We start from the raw sequence: 17,056 nt of genomic DNA on the forward strand, positions 1-17,056 counted from the left end.
CAGCAATTACCAAAATGTAGAAATTACTGCTACATAACATATGTTTGTGACTAAAATTTAAACGTATACAATTTGTTGTTTGGGGGGGAAAAAGGCATGAAGGAATTGTACTGCAATTTGTGTAGCTCTAATCTACATAATTCAGAGCAGGAACCAATGCAGAGGTATTACATTAATGTGCCCATTTGCAAAAATGCCTGTGTCAAATCTGCGACTCCTTCACACTGGCAGCACTTGATACAATTTCAAGGACTTGCTCCTTGTATACAGCCACATAATTCAAGGGTATTCTCCTTTTGGGCAGTCATTTAATACTTAATCTTTTTCCTTTTTTTTCATCTTTAAAAAAATATTTGGAAATTATTCCCTTTTACCTGTGCAACATAAGAAGAAATATAGTGCAAAAAAGAATAAAGTTTATAAAAGAAAATGAATACAGACAGGCAGACACCTATTAAAAAATTTATAGCAGATGTACAAGTAAAAGATGAAGTGGAGTCAGCAGAAGATAATGAAGATGAACAGTACAAATTTTAAGGAGAATTACACACTGGCAGAAAGAGAAATTTTCTACCACTGAAGACTGTCTCTGTCTCACTGAAGGTATCTCTTCCCAAGATGGGATACTTGCATTAAAATGCCCAAAAAAGAAAACCCAGATTAGACCAAAAAAATATCCCATCCTCAAAGGCTGCAATATGTGTTTTATTTATTAGCAATTCTATACTGAGTAAACAACCCACACATTATAAGCACTTGATCCCATTCTAGTAAACAAGATGAGTACTAATGAGTACTATTTATCACTCAAGCTATCTAGAAGCCATCAGTACTCTCCTATAAAGCAACTCAATTTCAAAAATAGCTTAAAAAATTGAATTGCATGGCTCCATGTATATTGTCCTTATCATGTGTACATTTCCTTTCTAATGTAACCCTACAAGTTGATCCAGCATACAATAAACTATGATTGCATTATCTAATGTGCCCTTGGTAACATTGGGAAATTATGAAACAATCAGTGTAACTGAATTAAGTTAATAATTCTTGTAGACCAAAGGATAGCCAGGGGTAGAATCTCTGAACTTATCTGAAATTACATGTTACAGGTGATTCAAGGAGTAAAGATTGCACCTGACTGCATTTTAGCTTTGCTTGGTCACAAGGGTGACCAAGAGCAAAATGCTGTAAACTAGTGCTGTCAATAAACCACCCTGTGGGAACGTGGCTACACAAAATGTGTAGCTTCAGTCATTAGAAAGCCTCATTTCTAAAAAGATAGAGTCTAGAAAATAATCACTGGTAATTAGAGACCTTTTTGTTTTACTAGAGTCATTTAGAAAGAAAAGCTAAAGAAAGATAGAGGAGATAAGGAAGAAGAAAACACGATAATTTTCCCCCACCAAGAAGAGTCTAATTACAGCCATTTACAGCTCTGTCAGTGTGTGTGCCTTGTATCCAGAATTACTACAAACCTTTGCCAAAGAAGTCTGGTGCATCTTTAAAGTTCTGGGTTTTTTTTCAAATTAACACCAGGCAAATTACAGTGTAATGGGACAAACTGAGTCAGACCAAAGCTCTGCCAGTTTAATGTTCTGATAATGGCCAGAAAGAACCAGAGCAAATGTACACCTTATTACATTGAAATTCATTACATTGAAATTCCATTCCCTAAACAGAAATGGAATTGATAACAGTCTGTGATACTTTTCCAAAACACTATAGTCTTTTATTTTGCCAAGTGCACTGATGTTAAAATACAAGATAGATTTGTTTACAGCGGAGTTTGTCTCACAGAAAATGCTGTTGGCACAAGACACGGACTGAAAGCAAGTGGATTTGCTGCCCAATATCTAATTTTGTTGGCTCTTAGCCTTTCAGAGCTGACACAACCTAGCACAAGACTTGCAGGATTACTACTTAAAACCCTACTGGCTGAAAGATGTCCTGCTCTTAAGTCAGGAAATGCACCCCTGAGTCACCTAGAAGAAACAAGATGTGCATAGACAGCCGCATAACTTCTTACTTCAATGATAAATTGTTCTGCCAGATTCACTCTTCAATATTTTAAAATAAAATTAGCAAGTTTTGGATTTGCACATCCATAGAACCCCATCCCAAGAATCTAGTTGGAGTACACAACAAGTAGGGCAACAGGGAAACATGTGAGTAGTAACAATGTGCTACAAATAAGCTAGAAAAAGCCTAGACGTTTTAATTTATTTGAATATAACTGTGAAATTACATTAATTCAAAATTATACTCATAAAAAAAAAAACAAAACCAAAAAAGCTTCACATCAACTACACATAATGGAAAATACAAAGATCTACCTCCAGAATATCTATCAGGACATTCTCTTCTGGCTGCTTCGTGCTCCGGACATTCTCCAGCAAGATGGAGTAGTAAACACCTTGTGGGTCAGACTGGTACAGGTTGTATGTGTCTGTCTGGTACCACTCCTGTACAGCCACAAACACCTGGTTTTCATCTGTACTGATTATCTGTAAATCCTGTAGGAAAATAAGATACATAATGACTAATTTTTTACATAATTTCTATTTTACAAGCAGCAAATTGATCAGGAGAGTTTAATACTGGGGGGGAGGGGAAACACTGTTTAAAAATAATGATCTCCCAACATAATACTAATCAGCATGATGTATCCCACTGCTCCAAGGTGGTTCCTCACTGCCTTCTGACTGCAGTGCAAACCACCTTAGTGAAGAAAAAAATCATGAATGTGCAATAGCAGGAATGTGCTTCGATTTTAGCAGGAAATGACTTCTTGAAAGGAAAAATAGGGAAAGGAAAAAAAACCTGACTTTCCAAGATCTGGATAAGAGTCAATGGAAGACTGAGACAACATTAACAAAGCTAATCTAAAAAATAATCTTGGAGTAATAGAGAAATTAAAATTAGGTAAAAAAACAGTGTAGTGGAAAGAGGATCAGATACAATGTACAGTAGTTCATATAAGAATTAGGACTTATCATGCACACAGCTCATGTGAATTATAGTAGATTAGATTAATTTGTCTATCTGTGTCTACAGAACCAATTAAATATTCAACAGTTATAACAGGAGAGCTGACATTCTGCATTCACTACCCAGGAATTTCAGGCATGGGTATTTCTACAGCTTGCTTTCAGTTTTCCCAGCTTCTTCATTCCAAATGTCTCAGACAAAAAAAAAATGCACAGCTGGGAAAAATAATTTAACACTAATATTAAACAGAAGAAATAAATCAGGAAGTAGCAACACTGAACTAAGCTTAGGAAAGAGAATAAAGGGACATGAGTTTGCAACATGATATGGCACAAAGCATAAAGGCAGATGGTGGGGTGATGTAAGAAATTACATCAAGTCACAGAGACCAAAACCTTGTAAACTCTTCATGACCTTGGTACTTAAGTGGGATACTGTATTCAGTTCTGATCACCTTATTACTGGAAAAGTATTAAGGCAATGGAGTGAATATTAGATAAAGCTACCAGAATGTCAAGAGAATAGGAATTTAGGATGAATTGGCTTAAAGAAAAAAAAGAAAGAAATCAAGAAAACAGCTTTATAGAACTCAGAGAGACAAATAAACCAAATTCATATGAATCCAGTGAAGACTGAAGTCTAACAGAGCAACACTGAGTACTCAGCAAAGCACAGCAGTCACACTGTAGGCAATATGCACAGTGACTGAGGCTCTTAGATTAAAAAAAGAAATGTATAGAAGTAAAATAATGCAATCAAAAGATTTTTAATAAGAACAGAGGAGGTTTATGATTATTAAATACTAATAGTTTAGTTAAATTCAAAGTACTTTTGAATATGTGACACATCTCAACACAAAAGAATCTTAAGTGAAGTTTCCTATCAATGACAGCTCAATGCTGTTTCCAACGATTTTCATTTGAACTTTGCAGTAAAGTAGATTTTTGTTTAGCATTCCAGGAATAGTTATCTATTTTTTTTTTTATTTTTTTTTTTTTTTTTGTACTGAAAAATTACTACAAAGCAGAATCTGGCAGAAATGCCAGCAAAACACAGCAACTGGTCACAACAGATTCTTTTAAAAGTCTCTTTAATGTACAGAATGTTTCATCTCCTGCCTTAAACCAGGGCAACATAAGGCTTGGTAGCCCACATTATACCACATGGACAGTTCCCATGCCTATCTGATAATAAGGACGGAGTGAAGCAAAGTGAAAAGGAATAAAGAAAAAAAAATGTGAAAACTTCTAGAAAACCTTTAATCTTCCATGAAGCCAGCAGCTTTCTGCAAACTTGTAATCTCCATTTTTACAATAAAACACTTATACAGTGTCACAGACAGATGTAAAGCTCCAGGGATTGTAGGCAAGGCACTTTTCATGCCCCAATGCTTTCCCACTCCAAGCTTTCCGTGGTGAGGTGGCAGTGGTGGCACGGGTGGCCCTTGGTGGCAGAGGGAAGAGCTGGGGGACAGGCTCAGCTCTGGGACTCCCATCCAGGGTGGGGTAGGAGCAGCTGAGCCATCAGAAGCAACATGAAAAGAGCCAAAACGTGCAGTGCACAAGGACAGGGAGATTAATTTTGGGCAGACTGTAGGGGTCAGGTGAGGGAAAGAGGGGTTGGATGCAAAAGTTTACTCAGCAAATGAGAGTTCACTTTTTTCTTGGCAGTGGCTGTTATTAATAAAGATGTTTGTCCACTCAGCCTGCTGGTTGGCATCTTTGCTGAGGCAAGATCTTAACAATCCTGCTCTTAGCAAGTGAAATTACCCTTACACTGCCTTGAACTTTGTTCCTTCCTTTCAGGATTTACGCTTTCAGATTTCCTGTTCAGCCTTACAGCTATTTTCCTTTCACAGTGATTTCTGTTCCCTTAAGAAACAAAGCAGTCCTTCAGTTATACTACCTTGCAACAGTCCAGTGCAGCATTTCCTGCCCAGTGCTTTCTGATACAATCCTTTGAGAAAAGTAATTGACAACATGTGGAAAACTGCAAATTTCATGCCCAATTCTTCAGCTTATCTTTCAAAATCCTGGATGACACAAACTGCTGAAAATCTACTTAAAACAAAGGTAAATTGTCATGTCACTCTTGTACTATTCCTGTACTGAAAGGTGAATTAAAAAAGAAGAAATTGATTGACAAATACAGAGGATGGGTTGTCAGTGTGCCAAGTCCATTCCTTCATCCCAGCTACCCACTGCTCAGGAGGTGAGAAGCACATGGAGAGGGACATCAGCAAATATTGCTAGACAGAACCTACTGTCCGTCACCTAAGAGTTAACTAGAAAGGATGTCTGAGGAAAAAAAACAACCTGATGGAGGGAATGCATGTTTTACTGCTTTATCTAATCCATGGACACAGATACAACCTTAGGCTGTAACCTCAGCAGATCCTATAAGGAAAGCATTTATTCTTTTATGATTTCACGCTTGGACTACAGCAATTGCCTTCTTGCTGGACCTCCTGCTTTCTCTCTCTCTACATTCTGCAAGCTACTCAAAGTGCCACTGATCATCTTATTTTTCTGAAATTATGCTATTCACACACATTTTATTCAAATTAATTTATAAAGACCTTCTTTGCTGCTGCTAGAGATCTTCAGCATTTGGAACATTCTTTATTGTCTGTATTCAGATTTTTGGTATCTCCAGGCTGCATTTTCATATACATTCAGTATTTAAATCTTGTGGTTTTCTTTCACTTCCATGCTGAAATGAGAGTCCATGTCCTTCCAAATGTCCCAAGGCAGAACCTTCCCCCAGTCTGACAAACCACGCTGTTTCCCCTGTGGTATGCTCATTTCTCCATAGGCATCTTTTATCTCCAGTATTTTACTGTTGCCCTCTCAAGTCTGCCATGCCTGCTCTGCTCTCTCTTGCTGACACAAGAATCCATGCTCCTGCCATTTTCACTTTCCTCTTTCTCTCTTTATTTTTGCAAAGCTCAGTAATATCAGTTGGTATCAGCCTAGACTGTGATTCCCAAATACCAGTATTCTCCCTTTATCTCCTCTTCTTAGGTTGTAAGCTTTTGGACAGCTCTGAGGTTCTGAAAGCTGCATTGTCCAAAACTTTGTTGGGTTTTTTTTAACCCTCTAAGCTCCCATGAGATTCCAATGTTTTGCTTACTAAGGTGCTTCTTGTGCACCTTTGTATTTTGCAAATTCCTGTCACAATTTTTCCTTCATCTTTCCCTCTTCACTGGAACCTGTTACACCACACTAAGCACGGAAATCTGTATATTTATCACTAAAAATCTGTGAAACTACTCATAGGTCCAAGGCAGTGAACCAGCCCATGGAATTAGTATTAAGGACAGCTGAACATCTGTTGAATTAAAATTGCTTTTCTACAAAAAAATGTTAAATGAATCCTGATCAAAGACTTCATATTAAAATGTGGCATGATTAAGTTAGGCATCCAGTGACAGGTCATGTTGCTCCTGCTCTCTCAGGGACTTGTAATCTGCTATGTTTGGACTACATCAATAGCAGAAAACATAATTAACAAACAAATAACACAAAGACAGTTTCAAAGTGATACCCAGAATAATTAGGCATTTACAGAAGGCCAAAAAATGAGCACAACTTCAAAGAAACTCCGTATCACGTGGACAGCCATGGTCTGTTAAATAAATGAGTCTGAGGGTGTACACAAGGCATTGAAAGAACTGTGCATGTTCAGCCACGACCTGGAGCACAGGACCCCATGAACTCTTCCAGCAAGTACACAGACACAATCAAATGTTTCTTCTTGTAAACACTGCTTAAGAATTATTTCTTTAACACAGAGATACCAACATGATCAGTCCTTCCATAATTACCTGCTTTTAATGTAGTCAAGTCTGTTATCACATAAAGCTGAATGAACACCTAATCAAAAGTTGGTTCAGAAAGCCCAAAGCTGTTAAACAGAGTTTGGATATGGGGGAGTTGTGGAGAGCAGAAAAGAAGGAAAGTTTAAAGGAGGAAGGGAAGACAAATGAGTTGTTTTGATTGTATACACTCATATACCATCTACATTCAGTAACTGACCAGCCTGTAAGTCTGCAAATACTTTACAGAATTTTATATTCAAGAAATACTCAGTATGTTTTACCATATTTCTGTGATGAGAAACTCTGTGACACAAACAAGTACAATTACAGCCTGAAGACAGAAGGCTAGAAAAGATGACAAAGATTGTAAAGCCTACCAGTGCTCCTTTGTCTACAATGTGCTGCTGACGTAGAAATATCAGACAGTGAAAAAACTGTAGGTCAGTGTAATGATACACAGGTAGGGCTGTGGTGCTTCAGTCAATAAGGCAAATAAAAGAGAACCTCAAAATTCTTGGGTTTTAAATCTTGCCAATTTTCTTTAGATGTCAGAATTCTGCACCTTTGCAATCTTTTAATGCTGTGGCTGAGCAAAATGTTAACATGAAATAAGCAACGTATTAAACAGAGAATGGTGAGGAGTAAATGTATCAGTAGTGGAACAGATGTAAGCACTCAAGGCTCTGTAGCCTCAGTCTTGACCTCCAGATGTACCACATTTATACCCCTGTAATCTCTCAAGCACAATCAAGGTGACTGCATGGCACATATCCCAAAGATAATCCTCATAATCTTCCTTGCCTGGCCAAGTGAAAATAGTTCACGGAGAGAAATCAATAAGTTGCACAGTGAAGAAAAGAACAGTTACTTGAATCCTCCTCAGATGGATTTGTACAACCAGCAAGTCAGACAGCTGCTATTGCTCAGGTTCACCGGCTGCTTGGTGACACTGCCTGGGAAAGGAATATTTCCCCTGCATCAAATGCCACCTGCTTTTCTACTTCGTTCCCTTTTAATTTCTTTGCTCGATAGCCATTCCTGTGGACTCTCAGAAGAATGGAGCTGCAGATGAAAACTGCTCTTTTGCCTGGTACAGGAGAACAATCTCAGCCAAAGCCTCCCAGGGTGGCAAGTGGCAGAGGTGGTGAAGGGGCTTCCCAAGTGGAACAAAAATTATTGGGAGACTAAGAGCCTTGCTAAAAACGAGCTGTCATAGACTTTGTAGTTTGCCAACCATCAGGCAGCCAAATCCTTAGAGAACATCACACAAAAGGGCTGCAGGAATCTTCTACCATTTCTGCTGTTAATGGATGGGGCCATTTAAGGATCATCTTGTATCTATTATTGAATTATACAGATAATTTCAGAAGTCTATGGTTAAAACAGTGGTGTGTTTGCAGACTCAGGCAAGGAAGAGGCGGGCATGCTTTGAGGTGACTAGGTAAGAAATAAAAAAAAAATACAGGGATCTGATAAAGGGCTTCTATAGGATAATCATATAAACATTAATAAAGTACAGACTTTATTAGTACAACCTATAGACAACCTATTTCTAAGGCAATAGGATTTTTTTCGTTTGTTTTTGTTCGCTCTTCCCCTATACTTCCATTTATCTCGGTTACCTGAAAAAATTTACATTATTGCCTATTTCACAAGATTGAAAAATACATAGAGATTGAAAAAGATGAAAGACGCTTTTTCCACACCATATTTTTTCAGAACTAAACTTCCTGAATGGCAGCAGGATACAATAGACAACAGAGCTCTTGCATCATTAAGATTTTGTAGGAGGCATGAATGAATGCAGAATCAATCAATGCCTTGTATCAGTTTTTAAAAGGAGATCATTATCAATGGAATTTATCTAAGAGATAGGAAGAGGACTCTGAATAAATAAATAAATAATTCCAAATTGCAATAGTAAAATTGACATAATTTTTAGCATCTTCCTTGGCTTGATCAAAAATTTTGTTAACAATTTTTTGCTTAAATTCTCAGAATGAGCTAGCTCCCAGTTTTATTGTTACCCACATCAGAGTATGACTAAAACACCCGAACAAGGACCAGACCCGATGTACTCCTCCCTCTCTTCCTCTCCAAATTGCACTTCTCAAGGCAAAGGCAGAACATCTGTGTAATACAAGAGTGCTGACAGTCTGGATGGGGCTTCAGCTCGTGCCCCTGGGCAGACCTGCCATCCCAGCAGTGGCAGCTGAACCTCTGCTCCAGGCTGAAAACAGCCCAAGGGGGATTGCTGGATCCCTGGACACTCCTGGATGCTTAACCAGCCAAGCTGACACACAAATGCAGCCCTGCTGCTCTTGGCTTGATTTTGGTATTCACTTCCTACGAGTTCCTAACTTCTGATCTAGTTTTAGCAGCACAGAACAATCTTGGTAAAATGGAATATTGTATCTAAACCAGTTGGACTTTAAAAAATCAGTTTGAAAACAGCAGATTGAAAATTCTTCTTTTTTGGGGAGCATACAAGCAACCTTTGATATGGTCTCAACAGCCTTTGCTACCACCCTTGCTGGCAGCAGGCAGCACTTGTCAAACGCAGGAGACAGCTGTGGGATTCCATGTAATGTCAGTATCAAACACAGTGTTACAAAAAGGAAAGGAAAACATCTCTCAACAGCACAGAAAAAAGGTTAAAAAAATTATCTGAATCCTGATGGCCCCCAGTGGCTCTGCTGTCTGTACACACACAGAGCTATGATGTGTTACAAAAAGGTGATCTCAGTGCCACTGTGGAGCTGGAGCACAGAAACTTAAGAGGTAAAGCTTGGCTGGAAGCTGCTTTTTAGCAGCCTTTCATTCATGAGTAAGGAAGACTGTAGCTATGTCCACAGACACATTATTCTTTTCTAGGTTTCTCTTTGGGGATGCGTTTGGACAAATACAAATGCAAACAATAGGAAAAAAAAAAAAAAAAAAAAAAAAGAAGAAATAAAAAAAAAGAGAATAACTTCTTTGAAGATTTCCAAGCTTTTCATATCGAAAGGAAAATGAGACATCAAAAACATTTTGCAACTATTCAGTCTGAAACTGCTCATTCTATCTCTAGATGCAAAACCACCATGAAAGGAATCTATGCAGCAAAAGAACATCTGAAGAACCCAGCCCTGTTCTCTAGGGGTAGAAGCTGCATTTTGGCACAGCTCTCCTGTCATTAGACACATCCTTGACCAGTCTACAGCATCTTCTGACTTGGCTACAGTTTTCCTTCCCTGTATGTAATCATTGCTCAAATATTCTGTCCAGAGACCACTTGGAAAGAGATTTTTCTGACACCTCATTTCACACTTTTGAGAAAAATGAAATATAGCCTGTTATAGTCATGTTTCATCTCCTGGCTAGGCAAAATCAAATATTTAATACTCTCTGAAATTCAGATCTTTCAAAAGCTATTGGTTTTAATCAATCTTTAAAAAAATCCTTTGTAAATTCATCCTTTCTGTTTGTCTCCTACCACCATAAAAGAATCAACTCCACAGTCACATGTTCTAGACATACTTGTAATGTGTCAGTGTCTTTGCTGATATCCTGTCTTTGCAAAGTTCCATGATCCAATTCTACTGCACTTGGATGATTCTCACTGAAATAAAACACTGCAAAAAATTTCAGAGCTGTGTTCTTATTTACTTCAGTATGTAAAATTTCTGTTGTAATGTGAAGGTACCAAAGGTATAATTTTTTTAAAAAAATTATCTTTTTCAAAAAAAGGTTAAAATCTTTCATATTCACCACTATTCTAATGTTCTAAAGCCATGTCTGGCTTCCAGGCCTCTTACTGAAATTTTCAACTCTATTTTGTGCAGATACCAAAGAAAAGTCTCCTGGAAGTATTGTCAAAATGCTGGAGAGATAATATTTACTTCATTCCTCTTGTTGGGTATTGCCTGAACTAGGAAGGGCACAAAAACATCCCTTTCAAATGACATAGTCAGCTGTTCCTAGGTAGCTATAGACTTTATCCAAAATGAAACCATTAACTTTTAATTTATTTATTCAGTCAGGCCTGGGGTAATCCACTTAGCAAGAAAAAAAAGAAAAATAAACAAAAGCTGCATTTTCCAAGGCAAAGAACTGAGCATGCAGCACTGTTTCAAACAATCCAGACTCCATATGACAGAAATGCCAGGGAATTGTGACTGGCACTTTATGAATGTGTCAGAAACTCCTTGTTCGCACTTTGCTTCCCTGCCTTGCTCCTTAATAGCTTATTTGTGTCCCAGTGCAGGGTTCAGTGGGCTGCAGTCCCTTGAGGTGTCCATGTTTGGCATATTTAACATGCAAAAGCTGAATATTCTCCTGATATTTATCCTGACTATGATTTCCCCCAAGAGAGCTTAAAGGCTGCCATGAAGGCCTGAAAAACACAGAAATAATTCTGTGGAAAGGCTGGTCTATATACCTATCTTTGACTATAGATTTCTTGACAAGATAGAGAGATAGAGAGATAAATAGATAGAGAGAGAGAGAGAGAGAGAGAGATGATAGATACGTCTGTAGTTCTACATGGAGCATATCCAACTTTCAGATTCTTGTTCAACTAATACCTGAGGATTTGATCTGAGATTCTGGTAATATGTTGTACCTTTAAAATTAGAATTCTTCAGACCACCATTTATACTAACATAAAAAAAACCAAAACCAAAAACAAACAAACAAAAAAAACTAAGATAAAAAAAGCTGATATTAGCATATTTGCTTCATAACAATAACAGCAAAAGGAGATAGATTGTACTCTAATGTCCTCCATTAGATGAGCAATGAATTAAATCAGAGCAGTTCAAGGCACACAAAAACCCCAAGTTTTCTGCTAAGTGATAGAATCACAGAGAATCACATAAAAAAGTAGGAACTTCATGAGACCCCCAGATCAGCCTCCTGCTGGGAGCAGCATGAACTGTAAGGCCAGAGTTGGTTACTCAGGTTTTTATCCAGCTGGGTCTTTCAAACTTCCAAGTTATTTTTCATCAGGACTGTAGAAGCCTTCTAACTAAGCTACAATGTGTGCAGCACAAAAAATTCAATTGCATCAGTGAGACCATACTTAAATTTCTGTGCTTAATTGCTGATTTACTATGCAATCATGATATAGGAACCCTATCACTAGGGAGATATGGAACACTGACAGAACCTCTCTCCAAGTCTTGCAATTTCACTGAGCAATCCAAGTCTATACTGGGATTCTTTAATGAAATAGAGCACCATCAAGTAGAAAAATTCTCTTATATTACTACTCATGCTTATACCAGAAAACACCATGTGGAATTGTGTAATTGATTCTTGAAAGAACACTTGCTCTACATCATTCCATTGCCATTGGGTGTATAGCACTGCCTCATGGAAGTAAAGCTCAAAAACTGTTTCAGCAACTGATGACAAATAAGCTGTTGTACATTATTCCCCTCTACGTTTTATGAGAACTACATTAATGGAATAAAAATAAAAGCAGTATTCAAGAGAAAAATAAGGATTCAAAAATCCTTACAAGAAGAAATTGTGAACTCAGAATAATGAGGTTTGAAAAAGAGCAGAACAAAACTAGTTTAGGTAGAAAGAGAAGATGACAAATGCAAAAAGAGAAAGAAAAACATGCACACTTACTTTGGGCAAGGCGTATTTTGGCAACTTCATCTGTACAAAGCCATTTCGACGGTAAGACACGTAGTACTTGGTCCGATTTGCTGATGTTGTCTATACAAAGGAGAAACAAAACTCTGTGACAGCTTATGTTAAATCTAAAGAACCTGAGATGGAAGAATGCTTTGCTTTTAACCTATAACAGAAATACGTAGTCATTACTTTTAGTGCAATGTTCCAAAGTGCCAAAAGGAATATTCCAAATAAACACCAGTGAAAATGGTCAACCCACAACCTCTCCTGGATTTTCTAATCAGAAATGTAACACCAATGTGCTGGTATATAAATTGGCATAATTCCAATTAAACCTTTGAGCACCACCAGATGATATCAGTAAATAAAAGTTAGCCTTTGGTAATATTTCACTTTTTTTTTCACATTGATACTCTTCTTCTTTCTTTGACTTGGGAAATACATTTAAAATCCTACCCCAATCCCACTATTTTTCTCCTAAATTTTTGTGTTTAAAAAGGGAACCTGATTCGAAAGACAACCTATCCTGAAACATGAAAACTTGGTTTGGTTTGATAAAAAAAAAAAAAAGTTGATGTATGACAGCAGGTCCACCTGCCTGAATATTTTAAAGGTAACAAAGTATTTAATATTATACACATTTTTTGTGGTATAAAGAATGTGATGCCTTTAGGAATATAATTTGTTAAATGATGATGTATCAAACAAAAAATCTCATCATTTAACTAGTGATAAATGGCAGTCTTACCCATCTATTCACAGGCTTTTTTTTAAATGCATGTTTTAACATCATTCATTTTAAATGACTGCAGATGATGCAAGGCAGAGGAAAATTGGAGTTGAAGCACCTAGTCATGTCAAGCCTCACTGGTATTACAGGCTGGTCTGTGCTTAAGAACAGCACTGAAACTTTAATCCTCCTACTAAAATCACCTCTGAAAGTGTCTGACTGTCAGTGCAAACTGGGAAAAAAATGAGTATTAGACAGTTTCTGATCTTTGTGGATACAGATAGAAAGAAATGTGGCTGAGATCTTCCTCTGAGATGGTAGAATCTCCAAAATAGATTTGGGCCAGGATTAGCAGTGTAGGCTTGCAACACTCTGATTCATATCTGAGCTCAGGGAATATGAACAATGCCAGGGCCAGGGAGACAGTCTCAAACTCTCCTCTCTTTTTGCACAGAGGGTTCTGTCCCATCCTCTTTCTGACCAGCATTGCTGTGATATCACAAGGAGTCCCTGGTCTGATTGTAACTTCTATAACTAAGTCTTAGTGTAGTGATAAAATAATTTCCACATGGTTTCACAAGCACACTGTTTCTGAGATGTGCAGCTGCTGCGTGGTTTCACTGGAAAGGTTTCACTGGAACTGGTAAATGCTGTCCTGCCTCACACCTCTGGGGTGGCTGTGCTTCAGATGTGACTATAGGATCCCAGAGTCCCCTTCTTTCTTCCAGTAATACAGATATGGCTAACTGCAAACCAATTTGGCAATAAGATATACATTGCATACTGTGGTTTATTGCAGGAAAGTCTAAAAGAAAAAGACTAGAAATGTTTCCCCATTATGTGGAACACATGAACATCTCATCTACTGGCACTGACATGTCTCAGATCTACAGAGACCAAATTACCAAAGGCATCACTGAGTAGCAACTGTCTAGTATTTATGTGTACATTTCCACCTTGCACTTCCATTTTATGTCTGTCATGAAAGAGAATAACAGCTCAAGATGCAGTTGTACATGACACCCAGCAAACCAAAATGCTTGATGATGAAGCAACCAGTGTTTTGCTGAGCACAGCAGTCTGGAAGTTTGCATGGTGAGAAGCAGTTCTCAGCATCTACACACCATGAAATGGATTTTAGACTGTGCCTGGGGGGAGCCTCAGATTATAACTTTGAGCTTTGAGCAAGGTGAGTGCCATGAGTGCTAGATCTGATCTGAAAAATGTCTACTTTAGTCATAAAGTTCTTTCCCAATGCCATTGTTTGGGTTTTAGTTTTGCATTTATTTGAGGTTTTTAAATTTGTTTTGTTTTTCTCTATGTGGGTTTTTGGGGTTTTTTTTTGCCTGGTTGGGTTTTTTGTTTGGGTTTTTTTTAGGGTTGATTCTTCTAAGCCATATGGGTTCTTGAAATCACAGTGCCAAACAAGAGGTGTAGATCCTTTGTGACCCTACTAATTTACAGGTCCTCAAGGGGAGAAAGTTGGAAAGGAGACAATCTGATGTACATTGAGGCACTGGAGGGGAGGAATATCCATTGCTCTGAAATAGCTTTCCTGCAAAATTCAATAAATAGATAAGCCTTGCAGCAAACAAATCTCATCAAACTAAGGGAAAAATGATAGCTGGGCACTAAGGAAAACACAATCAACTTTCCTAGTAAAATCTAATAAAACGAAGAGGACATAACTGCTCCTTGAGAAGTTTGCAGCTCTTGTAGACTCAAACCACAACCAGTGCCAAACACATAAAACAATACAAGTGTGCCTGAGCTGTACTGGTGCCATATGGCTGACAAAGTTCTAGCCCATATTTCTGCAGGCAGGTCTTGTAGTTTGGGAATGAAATAACCCCAATGCAATTTGGACCACCATGAGTTGTAGATGTGGCGCTTGGGGACACGGTTTAGTGATGGACTTGGCAGTGTTAGGTTTATGGCTGGACTCAATTTTAAGGGTCTTTTCCAAACTAAATCATTCTATGATTCCATGCTAATTTGCTCTAAGCTCCCCAGCTATGGCCATTTGACCCTTTTTCTTCCTAAGCACACCATTTTAGTAGTTCTTTCCTGGCAAAACCTCTTCAGAGGAGAATCCATATGAAGAAGCTGTGCAGCTACTCTGTCAGTGGTTGTGCTTGGATGCTTGCTTTTCTCAGGAAATGTTTTTGGATTTTGTCCTGGAAAGGACCCAGAAGAGTTTGTAATCACAGGAACACAAGGTTTGCATTTCACCTAACACACAAGAGTATGCCTAAAAAGTAACACAAGCCACTTGAAAATTCTCATATAGTTAAAGGGCAACTATAACTACAGACACAAATCAAAGATGCCTTTTTTTTTTTTTAATTTCCTTTTTGTTTGGACTGATAAAGAAATGCTTTTTTCCGTGTAAAAAATCATAAATCATCAGTCATTAATTTCTCCCTTCTCCTTACAGTGTTGCTGCACTGTTTAGAACTTTATTTTTGAATTTGAAAATGAGCTGTCTCCCAAAAATGGCAGTACCTGAAGAAATATGTAGTCATCCTGCACAGTCAGGGAATCCCGATCAGTGCTGCCAGCAAATGGGACTGTCATTGTCTTATCAGAACAATTTTGAATCTGGCAAGTGATGTAGCGATAATCTGAGGGAAGAGAGACAGAAACATATGACAGGGCTATCAAGGGAAAAAGAAGCAAGCAGTATTAAATGCTATTCATGTAGGCAAAAGGCTGCCTTTGCCAGGTGAGTTAGTTGTAGAATTATTATATTAAACTCTCATATAAGACTTTTTCAATCTCCAACATACTGAGAATATATTAACTGCTTACAGTTCAGCTCGTTCCCTGGAGGCAGCCTGTTATTATCCAAATTTTACTGGTCCAGAGAGATTACGGGTTAGATGAATGAGCCATTCATGGGTGGGGATAATAGAAGGAGCCTCTTTTCTCACTTAACCTATGCACAGAGCCGAATTATTCACTTGGAGAAATAGCAGCCTGACACAACATAACTGAAATCAATAGATCAACCCCAGTATAAAATCGTGATGGATGAGAAGAGAATCAGACTCCATTTAATAGACAGCGTGCAGAATTTTAAAGCCTATTTTCAAAGCTCTGTAAGAATGTTCAGACACACTATTAGCACACTATTGGAACTGGTCTGTTGGGGCAGGATTTCTATATTCAGAGTTAATACCTTGCTGAAAAAGCTTAGACTGATTTATAATCAGAGGAGGCTATGGCCTTTCTTTTTCCCTCCAGTTAGCAAGGACTATCTTCTCTCCCTGGGTTCTTAGAACAGCACTACTGCATCTTTGATACAATCTGCTCTTATCAGAGAAAGCAGAGCCAACAATCACTATCTTACACCAGCTGTGACTTAAAGATCTTCTCTGGGACTCTTAAAGACCTTCCCTAAGCTCTTGTACAGTTCACCCTTTGTCACAAGCTTCTGAGCACAAAATAGTTGAGTGACTTGCCCAAGCACACTGAGGAAAATGTTATTTACACAATCATGTGCCCAGATCACTAATTCTACCCATACTCCAGGTGGTGTGAGAGAGCAAATAATGTACTCCCATGTCCTTCACTACTTTTTCAGTGGGAGCTAAAATGCATCCCACATTTAATGACTTTTTATTAGAGAAGGGCAAACCAGTATATTGGATGCAATTATTTGTTTTAAAACCTGTATCTGTTTCAGAGGCAGTTACAGTCAATCCAAGTTCTCCTGCTTATGTCCAACTCCTCATCTCAAGGACATTGGGTGCAGCAATGGACCACCTAAAGTCTTGCAGGTGTTCACAGTTCACAACATAAAAATTACAGTTCTCTGTCATATGGGTAGTGTAAAGATTCTGTTTCCACTAAAATCAATGTCTATTCTTGTACTGACCATAACTGCA

The 17,056-nt window shown here is 38.1% G+C and overlaps 1 protein-coding gene across 8 annotated transcripts in view; it reads right to left on the reverse strand.

Moving 5' to 3' along the window:
• Positions 1-17,056, reverse strand: part of SORCS2 (sortilin related VPS10 domain containing receptor 2) — a 568,270-nt gene that overhangs the window by 73,683 nt on the left and 477,531 nt on the right. For all 8 annotated transcript variants that reach the window (XM_086891222.1, XM_086891220.1, XM_086891217.1 and 5 more), the window contains 3 exons: positions 15,672-15,790; positions 12,428-12,517; positions 2,334-2,513 (listed from right to left, as the gene is read on the reverse strand). In XM_086891222.1, coding sequence (XP_086747348.1) covers positions 2,334-2,513; positions 12,428-12,517; positions 15,672-15,790 — 389 coding nt within the window. The remainder of the gene's footprint in view (positions 1-2,333; positions 2,514-12,427; positions 12,518-15,671; positions 15,791-17,056) is intronic.

The sequence above is a fragment of the Cyanistes caeruleus genome, chromosome 5 (assembly GCF_971803275.1).
Source record: "Cyanistes caeruleus chromosome 5, bCyaCae1.hap1.1, whole genome shotgun sequence".
NCBI lineage: Eukaryota > Metazoa > Chordata > Aves > Passeriformes > Paridae > Cyanistes > Cyanistes caeruleus.